The sequence below is a fragment of the Strix aluco genome, chromosome 6 (assembly GCF_031877795.1).
Source record: "Strix aluco isolate bStrAlu1 chromosome 6, bStrAlu1.hap1, whole genome shotgun sequence".
Classification (NCBI taxonomy): domain Eukaryota; kingdom Metazoa; phylum Chordata; class Aves; order Strigiformes; family Strigidae; genus Strix; species Strix aluco.
Genome location: NC_133936.1, coordinates 12,251,786 through 12,270,194, shown reverse-complemented (window position 1 = coordinate 12,270,194; position 18,409 = coordinate 12,251,786). Strand labels below are relative to the sequence as shown.

Here is an 18,409-nt window from a genome sequence, read left to right as displayed (position 1 = left end):
GACTCTTCCTACTGAATTAGGGTGTTTAGGACATTATGGAATTCATGGCCTCACAGAGCGCGGGCGTCCTGTGCTCTGCACGAGATAATGCTGCACAGATCAGTGCTGGAAGTGTGCATGTTCTTGTGTAGCTGCTTCTTGTTGGCCAGGTAAATTAGTTCAGAGAAGCATGTGACTTTTCTTTTCTCAGAATTGAGAGTTCTGTTAAAGGGATTATACTTTCCACTGAAAAGCACAAAGTCATCTGCATTTTTACAGCTTATTTACAAGGTCCTTGCAGTTCTGTGCTAGCTTTTTGAACTGTAGTTTTACTATTACTTCTATTCCTAGATAACAATGCAAACATGTGTCTAACAACACACAGTTCCTGAAAAAATCCTGTGATAATATGTGAAGAAAGAACTAAACATTGAGTGAGGCACTAGATTCCAGTTTCAAGCTTATTAAACTTTATTCATGGCAGAGGATAAAATAAGGTGCTGTAGAATAGATTGTATTCACCCCTGTATCTGTGATTGTATAATTCAGGATAGAGTCATTCCTTTATGGCTAAGCCTTTTGACAATTGCTGTAAAAGATGAAGTGCCAGACACTGGCAGTTTAAAAGGAGTGGATTTTAAGACAGGAAAGCTACAGGAAAAAAACAAACCAAAAATCATTCCAATTGCCAACAACACTCTCTAAATAGAAAGCATAGGAGTCATGAACTTCTAATCAAAATCTCAATTTCTAACAAATTGCCAGATAGATTAGAACATTTTACTGCATAAACATTACTGGAATACATCACTCCTATCGGGTGGAACGTTGTAAACTGTCTGGCAATGAATGATGTAACGTGCTGTGTCACAGTGAAAAATACTTTCACTTTCTTGGTGCTGACCAGTTTAAAACTATCCCCACAGTAGGATTTCATTAGCATTGCCTGCTTGGATTGACAGTTATATCAGATTTGATGGGATTAGGTGAAAGTCTGAAGAAATGCTAGTAGCAATTTTCCTTGTGTGGGTTTTTTTTTTAATTTATTTTTTTTTTATTTCCTCCCTTTGGAGCTCCAGCAAATGCAAGCATGTCTTCCTCAATTAAGCAAGCCTGAAAGCTGCAAAGAGTGTATGGGCTCTTGAATGTGCCGTAATTTATGTTTATCAATTCAGTGCACATAGTTTTTTTGACATGTGCTTCCTGTCTGATTTTCTAACAAACCTTTATTTTCCACAGGTGGCCGTGATAAACGAGGTGGTCCTGTCTTGACCTTCCCAGCCCGCAGCAATCACGACAGAATAAGGCAGGAAGACCTTCGGAAACTTGTGACTTATTTGGCCAGCGTGCCAAGGTAAAACTAGAAAGAAAACACTTCAAAGCTTAGGGTGGAAGGGTGGGTGGGGAACTTGTTCTTGGCAGTTGCTGATTTCCAAGTATTAACATTTAGTAACTTCAGTTCTTGGGATGGAGAAACAAAAGTGTTCCCTTCCTCCTCCTGTGTATATTGTGATGCTTTTTATCGCACACACAGCAACGCAGGAGCCCCAGAGCGGAGGCAGTGCAAGCAAACCCAGGCTTCAGGCTCGCGACAGCAACAAGGAGCAGCTCTCATTCCCCATGTTTCTGTGTGGTTCTTCTAGAGGAGTGGAAAGGGAGGAGAGTGCTTATACGTCTGCAGTTAAATATAGCAAGCTGGAGAGAGCCTGCTGTCTGCTGTTGCTTTTTAATACCTTGTGGGAGGTTCAGGAGAGCTGGAGTAGGGGACTGTAGTTGCTGGGGCAGAGAACCTGTGCCATGGTGAGGAGGCAGATCTTCCTGCTCCAGCATTTTCCAGAGCTTTCTCCAGGCTTGGGGAGGAATGTGGGTGGACTAAGGGGAAAGCTTTCAAAGAAAGGCATTTCAAATGGTTCTGCATGTGAACCAGCACCTTTCCCTGCCTTAGTTCCCATGTTCCTCCTCCAACATGCAGGTCCCCATCCCTTTCCCAGGGATGCTGGAGGAAAGTTATGTTGCCAGTGCATGTTTGTTTTTGCAAGCTTTGGGAGACAGTTTATAGGGCTCAGTGCCCAGGTAGGTATTTCTGAGCCAGTGTTTAATGCCTCTGAGAGTATGAGACTATGTATGCCCTCATCCAGCTTCCTTTCCCTATTTTCCAGCTTGCCAAATATCCTTACCCAATAACTACTGCACCAGTTATTGAGGTGAAAGTTATCCCAGGGCAAGTGAGGGGCTGAGAAGGGATGTTCAGGGTTGCAATAACACATCCTGTGCCACCCAGGAGCTCCTTTTTTAAACCCAGGATATGATCTGTTAAACAGTGCACATATTTTTGTGAAGTTAACACTTGAATGGCAGAGGGGTTGGCTGCATCTGGAAGTCTTGGAAATGCACTCAGTTCCTTAAACATGCAATGTGCAGAGAGCAAAGTATGGAAGAGCGTTGAGGGTTGTTTGGAGGCTCATCACTTAGCTGCGGAGAGTGAGGGGCAAAGACAGCCACATGTGCCAGATCTGCCAGTGCTCATTTCCTGGACTTCACAAGTCCTCTGGCGATGCATTTTTTTTTGCATTGGCCTTTTGCTCATCAAGGTTTTACTAATAAGCTGAATTGGTTTGCTTTTCTCCCCACCCCGTCCCCTTTTTTCCCTCTAGCCAGCTCTATTTTCAACCACATTGTGAGCGAGATTACGGGCATGCTGTGGGGCTGAGAGAGCAGTAGGTCACTCCCTGGGAGTGCGTGTCCCAGGGCTTGGCAATCCCCCTCCAGCTGCTGCAGTAATGAAACTGTTCCCTTACATCTTATCATTTTTTTGCATGGTCACAAGTATGAAGATATGACACTGCTTGGGGTTGCAAGCAATTGCACAGCAGAAATTACCTTCTAACATGTCAACCTTTTCTATTAATTGCTCTTCCCTCATGGAAGCAGCAGTAATAGCAAGATACATCCCTTCTGTTCCCCACTCTCACAAAACTAAATTGATTAGCTCAATCTTTGCTGCTGCTTTTGGTCGCCTCACTGTGAATCAGTCCAGCAGTGATCTTTCTCTGATGATGCAGAAGCTGGGGGACAGAGGTGCATGCTGAAGGAGCTAATACAAGACCCAGCTGCTTGTCTCTCTAGAAGCAGTAAAAAAAGCATTCCCACTCCTGGTCCCCACTGCAAAGCCTTGTTCTGCTGTGATGTTTGAAGCCTTTGAAGGACATCTCTCTAGTTATACCAGAGAACATTCTTTCCTCTGCAGTACAACCTCCCATTGTGAAAATGTGCCCAGCACTGAGGGACTGGCTATTCATGAATTACTTTCACCAGCTTCCCGAGGATCCTTGCAGATTGATTCTGTGGAGACATTAAGCAGAGTACTGTCTCCTGTTTGGCATATTACACATTGAGAGGCGTGGAGCAGAAAGCAGCAAGAGTGATCAGAGGTCTAGAAAAAGCGGCCTGTCAAGGAAGGATTAGAAGTGTAGAGGTTGCTCTGCAAAGAGAACAAAAGAGTGAGAAGGATCTTCAAAAGCATGTTGTGATGCTGCAAAAGGGAAGGGTTCATAGGGCTAGGACAAGAAACAAAAGTGTTACACTGAAGCAGGGGAAACTTAGGCTGGACATGAGGAAAAGATTTCTAATGGATTCCCATTAGCACTAGAATGAGTCGTTTAATTTCTTTTTAAATTTCTCCATAACTCTACAGGCAAACCTCTGGCATGGGTGTAAATGATAGGGAGAGGGGATGATGAATCAGAAAGTAATTTCTTTAGGTTCCTCCTAGTCCTGTTTTGTCTGGTACCACAGCTGTGATCTCACTACCATAGGAGGGAAACGTGACCACAAACTTTGTGGGTTTGGCATGTGGGATTGTGTAACCTGTGTGGTGTAAAAAAACACTGAAAACTCATTTTTCCTAAACATTTTGTCACTTTCACAAGGGCAACCAGCAGAGCTTTCAAACTTATTTATTCTTTGGAAACAAATATATGGAAGGAACAGTTTGACTTCATATCACTGGCTCCCAGTTCATATTTATTCCAAGATGAATGCTGTAATGAATAACTGCATCAGCCATCCACCAAGATAAACACTTTCATTAGCAGAGACTCTGAACGGGATGTCAGGAGAAACTGCTCTGATGTTCAGCGTGCTGAAAGGGAGAGAGTTTTCTGTGCTAGCTGAAAAACTAGAAATTCTTCTTTAGGAAAAAAAGAGACTGTAATTTATCATATTGACACCAGTATAATGATTCTTTATTCCCAGTGCAGTGGTTTCTGAGTGAGACAGATTGCTGTCCACATTGATACTATCTGTCACTTAACCCCTGTTTTATATCTTAATGGAGGGGGCAGAGGTGGTGCATTGCTGGGAGTTTTGGGCAGGTATGAGATTGGTGATGAAATATGATGATAGATTAGGGTAAGTGAAACTGGGGTCTTGCCAGCAGTTTTCAAAGTTTCTGATTCAGCTTTCCGCAATTCCTTCTTCAAAACCAGAAGAATAATGTGGGTTTTCTGAAAGCAGCAATGTGTGTTTGAGTTAGAGCGGAATAGTGAGTGCTTTCATGCAGCTGGGAGTTGCGGTCAGGCAGATGCCTGCAGTCAGTGGGGTTTCCTGCGTGGCTGAGGATCACTGCTTGGGGGTTAAGACTTCAGATCTAAGAACGCGGTTCATTCATATTCCAAAATGGTAACCTTGCAGTCCACAGTACCTGGGGTGACTTAGGGGTCCTGGAAGATTCAAAAGCCTGATCCTGCAGTCTTGGGTACTAGGAGGAGGTTGAAAGTGGGTACCTCACACTGTAGACAAATGTGGTCCTGGTTCGGTGCTGTACACTGGTTCTTTCAGGCATATCACAAGGTCCTTTTCTCTGAACAGTTCCACTATAATTAGTTACTAAGAAACGAAGGCACTATTCATTAGAAGTAAAGATAATTGCCACGGATACCAGGTTTCTACCGCTCTGCCATTTTCTGCTTGTTTTACATGTGTGCTAATGCTTTCTGGATAGGCGAAGCTGTATTTCTTGTGAATCAGGATAGCTCCTATTTACATGCAAATTTAAATGGGATGCAATGTTTAGAAATTTGGGGGGCGTGACTGAATCTAGGATATCATGTTGTTTATGATCGAGGGAGCTGAGGGGGAATTTTCTGGCCTCACTGAGGATTTTATTTTTTAACACCAGTGCAGTGCCATCTATTCTGGTAGACTGAGTTTTGATTTATATGTGTATAAATGAAACTAGCACCAGGCCAATCTCCTCTGCGAGCCCTTTGGAATTAAGAATTAAGTTATGCGTAGGCCATAGGAGGATAAAAAGGAGACAGAATATTATTAGCCTGAGTTATCTCCTCGCATGGTGAAGCAATAGGATGAAGGAAATGCTCTCTGTCAGCTATAGTGAATCTTCCGGCTGAACACATCAATCTGTTTTGGAGCCAAGATAAGCAGTCTTCTGTGCTCGCTGCAGAGGGGGAAACCTGAGATGCCTCGGAGGCCTGTATTTTTAAAGACATCTACTTTTTATTTGTCCTCTGTTCAAAAACCTGCTCAAATATTTCTCTCTTCTGGGGGACATCCAGGGCTGACAGCAGCAGCAAAATGTTTCCAAGGGACAGCCCTGTGTGTTTGAACAGCTCCTCACAGCTGCCCAAGTTCAATGAAAGGTGCTAGGATCAGTAAAAGAACTTGAGTGCCTCTAATAATTAGTTCAGCGATTGGGGCTTTATAAAATTAGAAGAACAATACAGGCGATGGCAAAATGTAGCAATACTCTCCCACTCTTGGATTTATTTTAAGTTCTTCTCTGATGACCTGTGGTACTGTGTATATTAGCTCCTCTAGCCGGGAGTAGTGTGAAACTCATTTTGTTGATTGATAGGAATTAAACCCTAGAGCTCTACTTTCTGTTACATGATCCTAGCACAAAAGAAGCTTTTGAGGATAATTTTTTTCTGGAGGCTATTGTAGATCTACAGAAATAACCATGTATTTTAAGAATAACACTAGGGACTTCATACTAATTTTAGTAACTAAGTATCTGGTGCCATCTATGAGATAATTATTCCACCATACACTTTTATCAAAATACCACAGTAAAAAATTAAGTGAAGCTAATGAGGCTAATGGAGGTTTAGTATTTTCTTCAGATATAATTTGATTTAAAAAAAAAAATTGTAAGTGTATTTTGGAGAAAGAAGGTCATTAGGAGTATATAACTGATGTGAATGCTGGTGAATTTAAGAGCCTTTTGCCACTGGATAGCTAGTTCAGATCCAGTGTGCATTGTACATGGTATTGGTATGTGATGTTGTTATCACCATCTGTTAAGGACTGGGGGACTTCTGTGGAAAGAGTTGGTGGTCTTACCTTGTCCTACTAAAAGGCTTCTGACCACATCACTGTTTTTCTTCCTGTATCCCTTTACTGACCACCTCAGGACAAAGTTACATGTTCGCCTCTTGTTGGAGATCAGCTCTTCCAAAGAGGATCTCTGATTTCTTTCCAGCTGTGGTAATGACCTTTTGAGACATTTTATTCCTAGATAAGTGGAGAGTGGTTATAAATGATGTCAAAATTCTTCAGTATCTACATCTGCCAGCCCAGCAAGCTCCCCTGTTTACCAGAAGCTGCTAGAAAATGTGGACTTCCTAGAAGTGTAGAGGGAGCAACAAGAGCTGTCAGAGCATGGGGAGCAGGAGTTATGAGAAAAGATTGAAGGTGTTGGGGATGCTTGGGTTAAAGAGAGGGAAAGTAAGAGTTATGTGACTGCAATCCAGTATGCAACACTGAGCACAGGAAACAATTTGGTCTTGCTGTATATGGCAAACGCGACAAAAAGAAATAGATTATAATCATAGAGTGAAGAAATAAAGCAGGTTTCTGTAGCATCTCCATTTTGGATACCCTGTTAGAAGGCATATCAGGAATGACCCAGGTATTGTCGCTCCTGTCTTGCAGCAGAGGGATGAAAACAGCCTTTCCAGCTCTCATGGTAGTGTTTTATATAAATCTGTGGGGGAGTTTTAAATAGGTACAAGATTTTAATTTCCCATGTTTGTTTATTTTTAATCTCTGGAATTTTTTTGAAAATGAGTCCAAACCTAAGGTAAGTAGAGGCTTTCCATATCAGTTTCCAAATGACTTCCTGCTTTCATTGCCTGTTGCTGTTTTCCTGGATAGTGTTAAGGACTGATCTTGCACAGCTCTGGACCTAAAGCAAATGTCTTCTCTTCCTCTGCCCTTGTGGGAGCTGAGAGTGCTCTCAGACTGGTTCCAGCTTGGTTAGCTGCGGAGCCCTGCTCTGCCTTCCAGCTGGATAACAGTGCAAGTGTTTTCAGACTGGTTTTGTGCCGAACAACACAAATAGCATGATACGGAGGTTTGTGGGTAATGTACTGTGAATTGCACAGCCCACGTAGCCTTTTTCTTCTAAAGGCTAGTAAAAGGCAGGGTAAGCTGGGCTCTGCGTATCCCTTCTGCCAGTGATTACCAGTATCTTCTATTTGCTCTAGCAGAAGTATCTCTCTTCTCTCTATTGTGAAATAGAGGCAAATGAGAGCAATATAATGTTAATATTGAGACAAACTCCTGGAGATTTGTTTGTCTTGTTTCAGAACATGAGTTCAGGGACTCAAATAAATAAATAAAGGTTGATGGTATTTCAAGACTGAATTTCTTATTTGAAATACATTCCTTAAAGGACATAGAAAATACTTTGCAAATCCCTTTGTAAAGTTGTCTATCTTGTATCCAAAAATAATTGCACCATTTTGGAAGTCATGAAAATCTGTTACTGTTTTTTCACACTAACTTCTTCAATATTTCTTTACTCCTAAAGTAGTAGCTTGCTCCATTTTATTATATATTAATTATATTCCAGTAAATAATTGAAATTACTGATTGCCACATGCAGAGAAACTAGGATTTCAACATGCCATTGTTTTTAAGCATTCTATTCAACACTCAACATCTGCTTAATTTTAGACTATAAATCTGCAATTGAAAACAGCTAATATGAAGGAATCCCTCATTTATTGTGTCTGAATTATTTCCAAGGCAATTGTTCTTTTTTACAGGGTAGGGTAGGGGGTCCAGTTTTCTCTTACTGATAACCATGCAGACTCATGCTGAGATTTCAAAGTCATATTGGGTTCTTTCTGGTTCATCTAATGTCTCCAACATAAAGATTCTCCAGCAGGTTACCCATTTGAAGATTTAGGATTACAGCGGTAGCCCTACAGGCCAAGTTTAACCTACAAAGAAAATTGACAGGTCTGGAAGAGAAGTTGCTTCTCCTGGCACTGTGCTGTTTTTCCAGCCCAGTGAGAGCTCAGTCATGACCTCTTCAGTGGAGTCAGTGGATAGGGCTCAATGAGGGGACACATCCAATGAAATAAAAGGTCACTGTTTTACTTTGCGCTCTTCCCAGACATCAAAGCAAGTGTCTCTACCCAGATCAGGTCCAATGCCTTTTGGTTTTACTGGTCTGGCCTTTTTTGCTCCAGCCCTACCTCCCAGCTGTGGGCTGTTTCTCCTCACCACAGGCAGGACATTCAGGCTGCAAGTTCAGAGCAGCCAGGACGGTGGCGAGTGGAGGACTTCTCCACAGCCCCCATCTTCCCAGGTCCTCTGCACAGAAAATAGCCAACAGGCTGCTGCTGCTGAGCTGTAGCTCCACAGCATCACTTCACCTGGCTTCTCTCTCACTGAGAGAGGAGGAACTGGAGGGCTCCTAAAACACTCTGAGCAGAGGTAGAGATGCCTGTGGCAGTGCTTTCTGCCAAAGGCTTGGCCGGGGGGGCTGACCTGGAAACAACCACCTCCTGTAAGGATGGTGACCTCACGCAGTGGCATCAGCTGTGCTTCCTCAAGGTGTCCTGAGGGGTTGATGGCACAGGAGTCTGAGCTTTGCCAAGGCACTAAGAAAACCACAGCTGTCTTCTTGGAGGAGCTTCCGATGCTGCTCAGCTCCCTGGCATGGGCTGGGGGCTGCTGATCTTTGACTGTCCCACACAGGAAGGGTGCCTGCCCTGTGCAGCTGCTCTCTGTGTCGCTGTATTTTTGTTAGCGATGTTGTAGGTAGTGTGTGACTGCATTTCCAACGGGGTTTGGGCTGGGAAGGATTCTGCTTGGATTCCTCCAAATCTGGAGAAAACAGCAAAACAAACCCCCTCACCATGCACACCGCCACTGCTAGGATTCAGAAGCTGCCATGACCCAGTGATGCCGGTGGGGTCTGGGGCCTGATCCCATCCCCTGAGCTGTCTCACGTAGAGCTGTGCTGCTGCACTCTGCTTTTTGAGCTCCATCCAAAGCCCTCGATCTGGGGATTAGATCAGCATTGTTCCTCCTTGCTAAATGGCTTTTGCATGTTGATTTTACCGACATTTGCTGCCTGGAAGAAGGAGCTGAGGTGATGAAGAAAAGGCAGAAATTTATAAACTAGGATATATCCTGCACCCGTACACTGGTGAGGGAGCTGGTGGGCACCGCAGTCTGCTATAAATTTTATGCAGAGCATCATTTTCTCCATTCTCTTCCTCAGTGGCTCTCTGACAAGTGGTTTGTAAGTCTCTGCAGCACACTTTGCCATGCTGCCCTCTCTGGCCTTTTCTGTGCTAGTGCTGGTTTAAAGCTGTTGCATGCTCCTTGGGGGCTTTTTAACCATCAGATTTGTGGCTCTGTGGTACTCTGAGAGGTCCAGCCAGCAGTGACCTGGAGACTTCCATGGAGAAGGCAGGTTTGCGTTAATGCGAGCAGTAATTCAAAAGAGTTAAAATTAGCAAACTGAGACCTTTTGTGGGAGCGGCACACTGGCAGCAGAGCCGACACCAGGCGCATACAGTTCCCTCCTGAAGCTGTCAGCGGAATATGCAGCGGTTTAGCCAATCCTAACTTTTCTTTCTGGTGATCTCTTTCCTACGGTTTTTGCAGAGACTGTAAAATGTTTTTTGTCTCATTCCAGCATGGGTGCTTGTGTTCCTCATCAGTAACTCCAGTATGTGCTACATCCTTTTCGCTCTTAGAAATTATTGTAATTTGGAAGCATCTTATGCCACCCTCTTCATGGATGTCATTAGGAGCAGGAAAACAACTGCTGTGCTTTGCAGTCTGCTTTGTGATGCGAATATTGTCAAAGGTATCTTAATGTCAATGGAAAGCTCTTCTAAACTCCTATGGAGAATGGATGAGACCTTTACTGTGTGCCAATTATGGAGCAAATAATGGGAGACACAAAAGTGGAGTTGTCTCAGTCTAGACTGCCTGGTCCTTATTCTCATTAGAGGGATGCAAGTGTTGTGGATGCTGCTCCAAAGTCTGTATTCCCAAGTGCACAGCTTGGGTGGGACTGAAGATATGTTTTCAGGAATATATTTTTAGCCTTGTCTCCAAATGATAAAAAGCTTACGCAATTGGGCTGTCAGTCACTGTTTAAAACAAATCTGTCAGAGAAGACTCTCAAGAATATTAAAGTCCTAGAGATTTAATGAGAATAGACAGCTGCATCAAGGAAAGAGACCTAATTAGTGTCTACAGAGAGGGAAAGGTGGTCTGAACTCACCCCTTCTTAGAGACTGGAGGTAGAGGGGTTATCTCCAGAGCATATAAGAGACAAATTTCTTACAAAACATTAGAGAATCAACGTGCAAACCACTACCAAAGGTTTGGCAGTTCCCATGTTCATAAAAGTGCATGCGAGTTTATGGTATTAAAAATTGGATCATACTAAAATAGAACAATGACCAATTTATGGTAACATATGGTATTGAGCAGGCTGATGCTCTTATAGCATGGAAAGTATGGTTTGGGACTGGCAAAATTTGTCTCAGAGCTTGGGATGCTCAATTCCCTGCTGTTTGCAAAGGGACTTGGTATCCAAGTTTGGTAGACAGTTGTAAATCTCATCAATGGTTTCTTCTCATTTTCCACAAGGTGCTCCTAACCAAGTCAGTCTGTGGTATTTTATGTTTTCCTTGTGGATCCTGGCACTGCTGCAGAATTCCCTGTAGATCCTGTAATGCTGTGTGCAGCAAAATGTAACTATGTGGTGTGAGGCTGTTGGGCTACTTCGATTAAGAAGAAAAAAAAGAGAGAAAGAAATACCTTAACATGAAATAAAATCATAAATAAGCAAAATAATTCTAGAATCTCTCCTTCCCCCCTAAGAAAAGGCAGAAAAGTTTAACTTGAACATGCTTTTCGCTTGGCACATATTGTCTGGTCTGCAACATGTGCCACAGTGTACTTTTCTACTATTAAGAAGGGGGCATTGGCTTCCCTGCCTGTTTATGCAGGGCTTTATGTCTAAGTTTAAAGAGAAACCTTAGTCTTTGGAGAGTTTTCCAGGGATGTAATATTTTAGAAAGTTCCTTTGTGGTACTTCACCACAAAGCCAAAGCACCAAAACAGCTTTCCCTTGTCCTGCAGCTGCATTCAGGGTAACATCCTGCACCTCTTCCCTATATCCCCACAGCAGTGCAAACAAGAGAAAGGAGGAACCTGCTGTAAGCTCAGTGCAGTATTTACAAGGGCTGCCTTTGCTGAATGGTCATTTTGGTTAAAGTCATTGAATAGAAATTGTAGTGTAGAGCATTGGCTTTGTAGAACAATTGCATCTCTCTTTGAAAATTCTAACAGCAGCAGCAGTTCGTCGCCCGCCAAACTCAGGCTGCTTTCACACGCCTTCCCTGTGCACTACTCAAAGGTGTGTGTAATGTTGATATGATGTAACTCTCCTATCACCCTGTTTCCCATGGGAATACAAGAAGAACTGGTAATCTTTAATATCTGTGCAGTGATATTAGCACTTAGTCTTTTACTAGAAGGATGAGTTAAGTTTGTTAGTTTATTTATTTGAACATCTGTATGTCACATGAAAAAGGCACACCATCAGTAATAGTGGATGGAGACTTTTGTATTCCATATTTCAAATATTCTTTAAATGATATTAGTATAAACTATACCTCTAAAATAGTTTCCTACCATTCCTCTTTATTTTCATTTTAATTTAATGCTAGTGAAAGATTAGCTGCAGGAAAGATGGGTTTATGGTACTGATTACTATTCTTTCTTGGCAAAGTACCAACAACATCCCTGGCCAGGATGATTTAATAGGTCTCTTCTATCTCAATCTTCTATGATTCAGCAGTAGACTGCCCTAGAGGCCAAAGTCCTCTACTAATGCAGCAATACAAATTTTTCCTTCCATTGTTTTTCTATTGTGAGTGAATCCTAATTGGAGACTAAAACTGCATTTCCTTTTCAGTAGCCTTAGCAGCCAACTTAGACCACCATCTGAGGACTATGTTTATTAGCAGCTCTGCTTGTGTCTTTTGTGATCTTTGTAGATGGTAATCAGATGAGAGCCTCAGGTTTAATTTAGGCCACCCATTTAGCTCACATTTGCACTAAGGTAGATGCCATGCTGGAACATCAGGGAAGACACACAAATTCCTGAATTTTAGTTCTGGACTCAACATTGAGTTCTGTTCTCCCTTGATTTAACTGTATAACCTGAATTTACCAGTCCATACAGGAGACACCTCACAAAGGTCTGGGAAACAAAATTAGCTGATATTTTTACAAAGACAGAAAGAAAAGATAGGAGGATAGAAGACGATAGAAAACCTTAAGTGATTTTGTTATAGTTATGCTGCATGAGGTGGAAATACTTTAATAGTACGCACTGATTCGACCTCTCATTTCTTGGAAGCAGGGTCTTTAAAGTTGCATTTCCCAGTACTGACTTGGGAGCTCTGCATAAGAAATTCTCTGTGTACTGTGCCACCTCCTGACCTTAGAAAATGCACTTGATAAAAGCATCTCATCACAAATATACCATTTTGCCATGCAACGAGTCTAGGGAGTAGAGTAACTTACAGAAGAACTGTTAATTCCAAAACACAATCTAAATAAAAAGCAGGTACCTGTTAAACTAATGGGTGATCTTATGGATAGGAAGAATGGCTGGAAATGCTGCCTTGTTAATAAACTGTTACTCTAAGAATTAATCAAATAGGCAATTTGTTATTTTTCTTTGAGACCTCTTTTTCCTCCATTCTCAAGACAGAACTGAACTCTTATAACACTGATTAATCACATCCAATTTTGTGGTTATGTCCCCTTATTTCTCCATTCTTCTGTTTCTACAACGTTTGTAATTTAGTTCAGAAACTGCATCTGGAGAAGCAAATATCTCTGGGATCACAGATTAGTTTAGATTTTGCTTCCCACTGGAAATTTGTGGGTAGGAGCTGCAATTCCATTCCAAAATCTAATTAAAAAGCAGGTACATAGGAAAGTAGCAGACAGTCTTACCCATAGGAAGAATGTCTGGAAGCTCTGCTTTGTTAATGAACTGTTAGACTAGGAACCAAATACACAAGCAATATGTGCAGGGTTTTTAGGCCTTCTTTCTTCTCCATTCACAAGGCAGAACTCAACTGTTATATCATTCCACACTTACCAGGCTTACTGGAAATCTCAATTTCTCCTTAATTTCCAGAACAGCCACCCCAGTGATTTTGCAGTGTCAGATGGTATGTGGTAGGTGACAGGAAAATAGGATCAGCTAAAAAGGTTTCCTGGGATTTTCATTTAGAAATGAATTCTGTAGGACACTTCATCTCTGTAGTTTTATGGACTGTTAAATTGCATCTGTGGTATATTAGCATCGGCAGCACTTTTCTGATGACTTGTTGGGCACTACTAATTATATGAAAAAGGCATACATTTTTGTTAGGTAAAATCAACTCAGTACCTTTGAGAAAGAGGCCACTTGAGGATCCATCTGCTCTAACTTTGACACTAGGTTTAGAAATATTTGCCTTAGTGAATAAGATGTTAATTGTCCTCGTGTTATAATATATATTATATATTTTGTACCTTCCCAGTGGCACTTGGAAAATTACAGCAGACATGTTTGAATAAGGTACAGAAAGTGGAGCAATATAAATCAAATAAATGTATGGGATACAGTACCAGTGCAAAGTTGTCTTGATCTCCATTTCTGGGCTTCTAAAATTGGTGACAAGTCAGTATTTCCAGAAGCTGAAGTCCATCTTGCCAATATTGTGCTTTGCCCACGTAGAGGTAATTGATTTATAACTGTTTTTACAAATGAAAACACATTTTTGCCTTTTTTGTGGGAGGACACAAATGCACAAAAGAACTTTAACTGTGTTCATGCTGCCTTGAAAAGATGCCAAAAGTCAGATGTGTAATTAGGGATTTTGTTAAAAGTCTAATTCCTGCACCTGTGAACATTTTTTGGCACATAGCTTTTTAAGTCCTTGCTTTTCTTCTCATATTTCTCATTTTCGTGGCCAAGAATTAAGTTCCTTTTCAAAGGAAATTGTCAAAGATCTTCTGGGGTGTATTTTATTCTTTGTCTAAGTCCAGTACAAAAAGGCAGTTCCCTCTGCTTTTGTTGTTCAGTGAAATACTCTAAAGCATAGTATTACAGAATCACAGAGTCATCTAGGTTGGAAAAGACCTTGAAGATCATCCAGTCCAACCATTAACCTCACACTGACCATTCTCAACTACACCATATCCCTAAGCGCTATGTCAGCCCAACTCTTAAACACCTCCAGGGATGGGGACTCCACCACCTCCCTGGGCAGCCCATTCCAGTGCCTAACAACTCATTCTGTAAAGAAATGCTTCCTAATATCCAGACTAAACCTTCCCTGGTGGAACTTGAGGCCATTCCCTCTTGTCCTGTTGCTTGTTACTTGGTTAAAGAGATTCATCCCGAGCTCTCTGCAGCCTCCTTTCAGGTAGTTGTAGAGGGCGATGAGATCTCCCCTCAGCCTCCTCTTCTCCAGACTAAACACCCCCAGTTCCCTCAGCCGCTCCTCGTATGACATGTGCTCCAGACCCTGCACCAGCTTTGTTGCCCTTCTCTGGACATACTCGAGTCATTCAATGTCCTTTTTGTAGTGAGGGGCCCAAAACTGAACACAGTAATCGAGGTACAGCCTCATCAGTGCCAAGTACAGGGGCGAGATCACTTCCCTGTCCCTGCTGGCCACGCCATTTCTGATACAAGCCAGGATACCATTGGTCTTCTTGGCCACCTGGGCACACTGCTGGCTCATGTTCAGCTGGCTGTCAATCAACACCCCCAGGTCCCTCTCTGACTGGCAGCTCTCCAGCCACTCCTCCCCAAGCCTGTAGCGCTGCTGGGGGTTGTTGTGGCCCAAGTGCAGCACCCGGCATTTGGCCTTATTGAAACTCTTGCAGTTTGGTCTTAGCCCATTGCTCCAGCCTGTCCAGATCTCTCTGCAGAGCCTCCCTACCCTTGAACAGATCAACACTCCCACCCAACTTGGTGTCATCTGCAAACTTACTGAGGGTGCACTCGATCCCCTCATCTAGATCATCAATAAAGATATTAAACAGGAGTCGCCCCAAAACCAAGCCCTGGGGGACACCACTCGTGACCGGCTGCCAACTAGATTTAACTCCATTCACCACCACTCTTTGGGCCTGGCCATCCAGCGAGTTTTTTACCCAGCAAAGCGTGTGCCCATCCAAGCCACGAGCAGCCAGTTTTTCCAGGAGAATGCTGTGGGAAATGGTGTCAAAGGCCTTACTAAAGTCAAGGTAAACAACATCCACAGCCTTTTCCTCATCCAATAAGCAGGTCACCCTGTCATAGAAGGAGATCGTAGAATGAGTTTTATTTAACACCTGATTACTCATGGCAAAGGTCTTTAAGATCCTTCAGAATGAAAGATGATAAACAGGTTATGATAGTATTCTTATAATGTAGGTTTGTTCTTCCAATGTTAAAAGTAATGTACGGAGCACTTTGTTTTGCATCGCATAGATTCAAGTATTGGTTAAGTTCTAACAAAGCTAATGATAAACTATTTTAATTAGATGGGGCAGAGAGAAGAGCCAAGAAGTGATTATCACCAGATTATGGAACAGGATTTTTTTTAGCGGATTTGAAAGTGGTTGGAAACACTAATAGATCAGGTAATTTTATGAGTGGGTCTGGATAGATTTATCAAACCATTAGTTCTTCCTACCTTTGATAGGTGCCTCCTATGAAAATCACAGGATTCATCTATTGGTTCTTCCGGGCTACAGCTGACTTCAACAGAATCTGAATGTATGGGAAATATATATCCACTCTGCATACAGAATCAAGGAAGAAATGTATCTCAAAATAACAGACTAGAGAGGGTCTTTCTGGACAGCCATTCACCAAGCCTAGGACTTTTCCACAACTTTCTTACATCTTGTGACACAAGATATTTATTCATTGTGTAAATTGCCAGGGGCATAAGAAGGAAATCATCAAGGTGGAAACATGCATTCACCATAACCGCTTAGTCACGAATGGAAGGAAGATATCAATGCTTTTTTAGGATAACACATTAATTTACTAAAATAAAATTGGAAATTGATGCAAGAGGTCAACCAAAGCAGTAAAAGGCCTGCCTGGCCTGCAGGATTCTACTTCCCATGTTATTTTCCTAATTCTTGTTTAAGTACTGTGATGCTCCTCCAGAAAAGCAGTTAAGTGCGTACGTAAGTTCATCTATATCCAGCAAGTGTAAACATGTGCTTCATGCACCATCTTAATTGTAATCAAGCTCCCTATATTGTGAGGCACAACCATACAAACAGGAACCAGATGGAAGACATTTTTATCAGACAGACCATAGGATTAAAGAAGCATGGTCATTGAACATTGCTGTCCTTTCAAAACCCAGTATTGGAGTATGACTGCATCCATGCAGCATCCCCACAATGTGATCATTCAGGCAGCAACCACTGTCATAAACTCTGACTCAATCTTATCTCTCTATTTTCAGATATCAACAACCTGTGTGAGCTTGCTTGATGGACATAAACACACATTGTTAATGGTTTTAGGAGAGCTTATATCAAAGAGGGTTGAAACAGTTTGGAATCAGTAATTACAGAAGATACGGGAACCGTCAGTTCTTTTTAGAGTCGTTAGTTTTGTGGGTGATTTTAGCATTGAAGTACTATGAATTGGTATAATATCACTCTCATAAGAGATCAGTGCAGTGTTCTTATTATTTTCAAGTGGGGGGAAAAAGTCTGAGTCTATTTGAGCTATATTTTCTATGCTGTTTGTAAAGCATGTCATAGCAACAGAGATTTTAATCTGTTTTCCTTAGTTTTATACCATAAAGCACTTGAAATTATGTATTAGGCTAGTGCTCCTGTGGGTTCTACATCAAATCCAAAATAATTGTGGTTTTGCAATCTTTTCCACTATAGGCTTGTAGTACTAGTTGTCTGATTAAGCTGTGATCAATGCTTTTGCTCCACACGTTAAAAAAGGAGCAAAATCCTTGACTAAAATTGAAGACGTATTTATTTGGCCAGGTACTTGCCTGGTCCTAATTGACAGCCTGAATTGTATAGCATGGTCATCAAAACAGGCAAAAGCTTATGTGAATAGTTCAGGGTGTTGACAAATGTTTTATCTGCAGGCTTGGTGGCAAAATTAACAGCAATTAAATAGTTAAAAATCCTGGTATTTAGGCAGTCAAAATTGTTTTTTTAGTTAACACCCCAATAAGATGGAGGGTGCAAGATCACTGTTCTCCTAGTCTCATTGTTTCTTTCTACTGGCTGCAGACTCAGCAAGACAAATGTGCATTAGTTTATATTGTCAAGGCTATCTCTGCAAGCAGATGGGCTGGAAATCTAATTAAAAAACCCAAAAGCTTTGATTCTGGCAAAAAATAGCAAAATCTGTGGGACGACCCTAAATCCTCTGAATTAAATGGATGTTCTATGTCAATGCAGTTCTATTGTCCTGCTTTATAAATAAAATATGAAGGACTCTACTTTCACATAGACCCATAAATGTGCTCATTTATGAGTTTAATAAAGCATGTGTATTCAGTACAATTAGATAAGCATATGTATAGAGCAATAATTGCTCCCTATATAAAATCAGCACACGTGTAACAGAGAATATAGCCCAGCATGGGTAAATAAGCACATGCTTAGATTATTAAGTGATCTCTCTTAAGCTTTTGTGAATTAACCATGAAGCAACCGTGGCTGTCTGCAATTTGTAGTTCTCCTGCAATTATGCATCCTACCTGTGTCTGAAAATGTGGCAAATATAATACATTCATTGGAAGAATGCATTACCTCAATAAAGACAGTAGGGTAACACCCATTTTACAGGTGAAAAAAAATGAAGGTAGAGTTGAGCTATAACACAGAAACACAAGAAGGCAGCGAGCAACCTAGCTAGGATTGCCAGACTCTCAGTCTCACCCCCTGGACTGCAGTGCTCTAGCCATATGTAAAAAAATAATATATTGTGAAGCTATAAGTGAAAGGAAAATATTTCCATTTATTTGTATTATCTCAGTGTCAGGGAGTTTTACTTAGTAGGCTTTTTTTATACTGGGTGATGTGTCCA

At 41.7% G+C, this 18,409-nt stretch overlaps 1 protein-coding gene across 13 annotated transcripts in view; it reads left to right on the top strand.

Annotated features, from left to right (window-relative positions):
- Positions 1–18,409, top strand: part of KALRN (kalirin RhoGEF kinase) — a 526,665-nt gene that overhangs the window by 175,766 nt on the left and 332,490 nt on the right. For all 13 annotated transcript variants that reach the window (XR_012623758.1, XR_012623759.1, XR_012623760.1 and 10 more), the window contains one exon: positions 1,219–1,333. Coding sequence is in view for 10 of the 13 variants with exons in the window: in XM_074828701.1 (XP_074684802.1) it covers positions 1,219–1,333 (115 nt within the window). In the remaining 3 variants the exon portion in view is untranslated. The remainder of the gene's footprint in view (positions 1–1,218; positions 1,334–18,409) is intronic.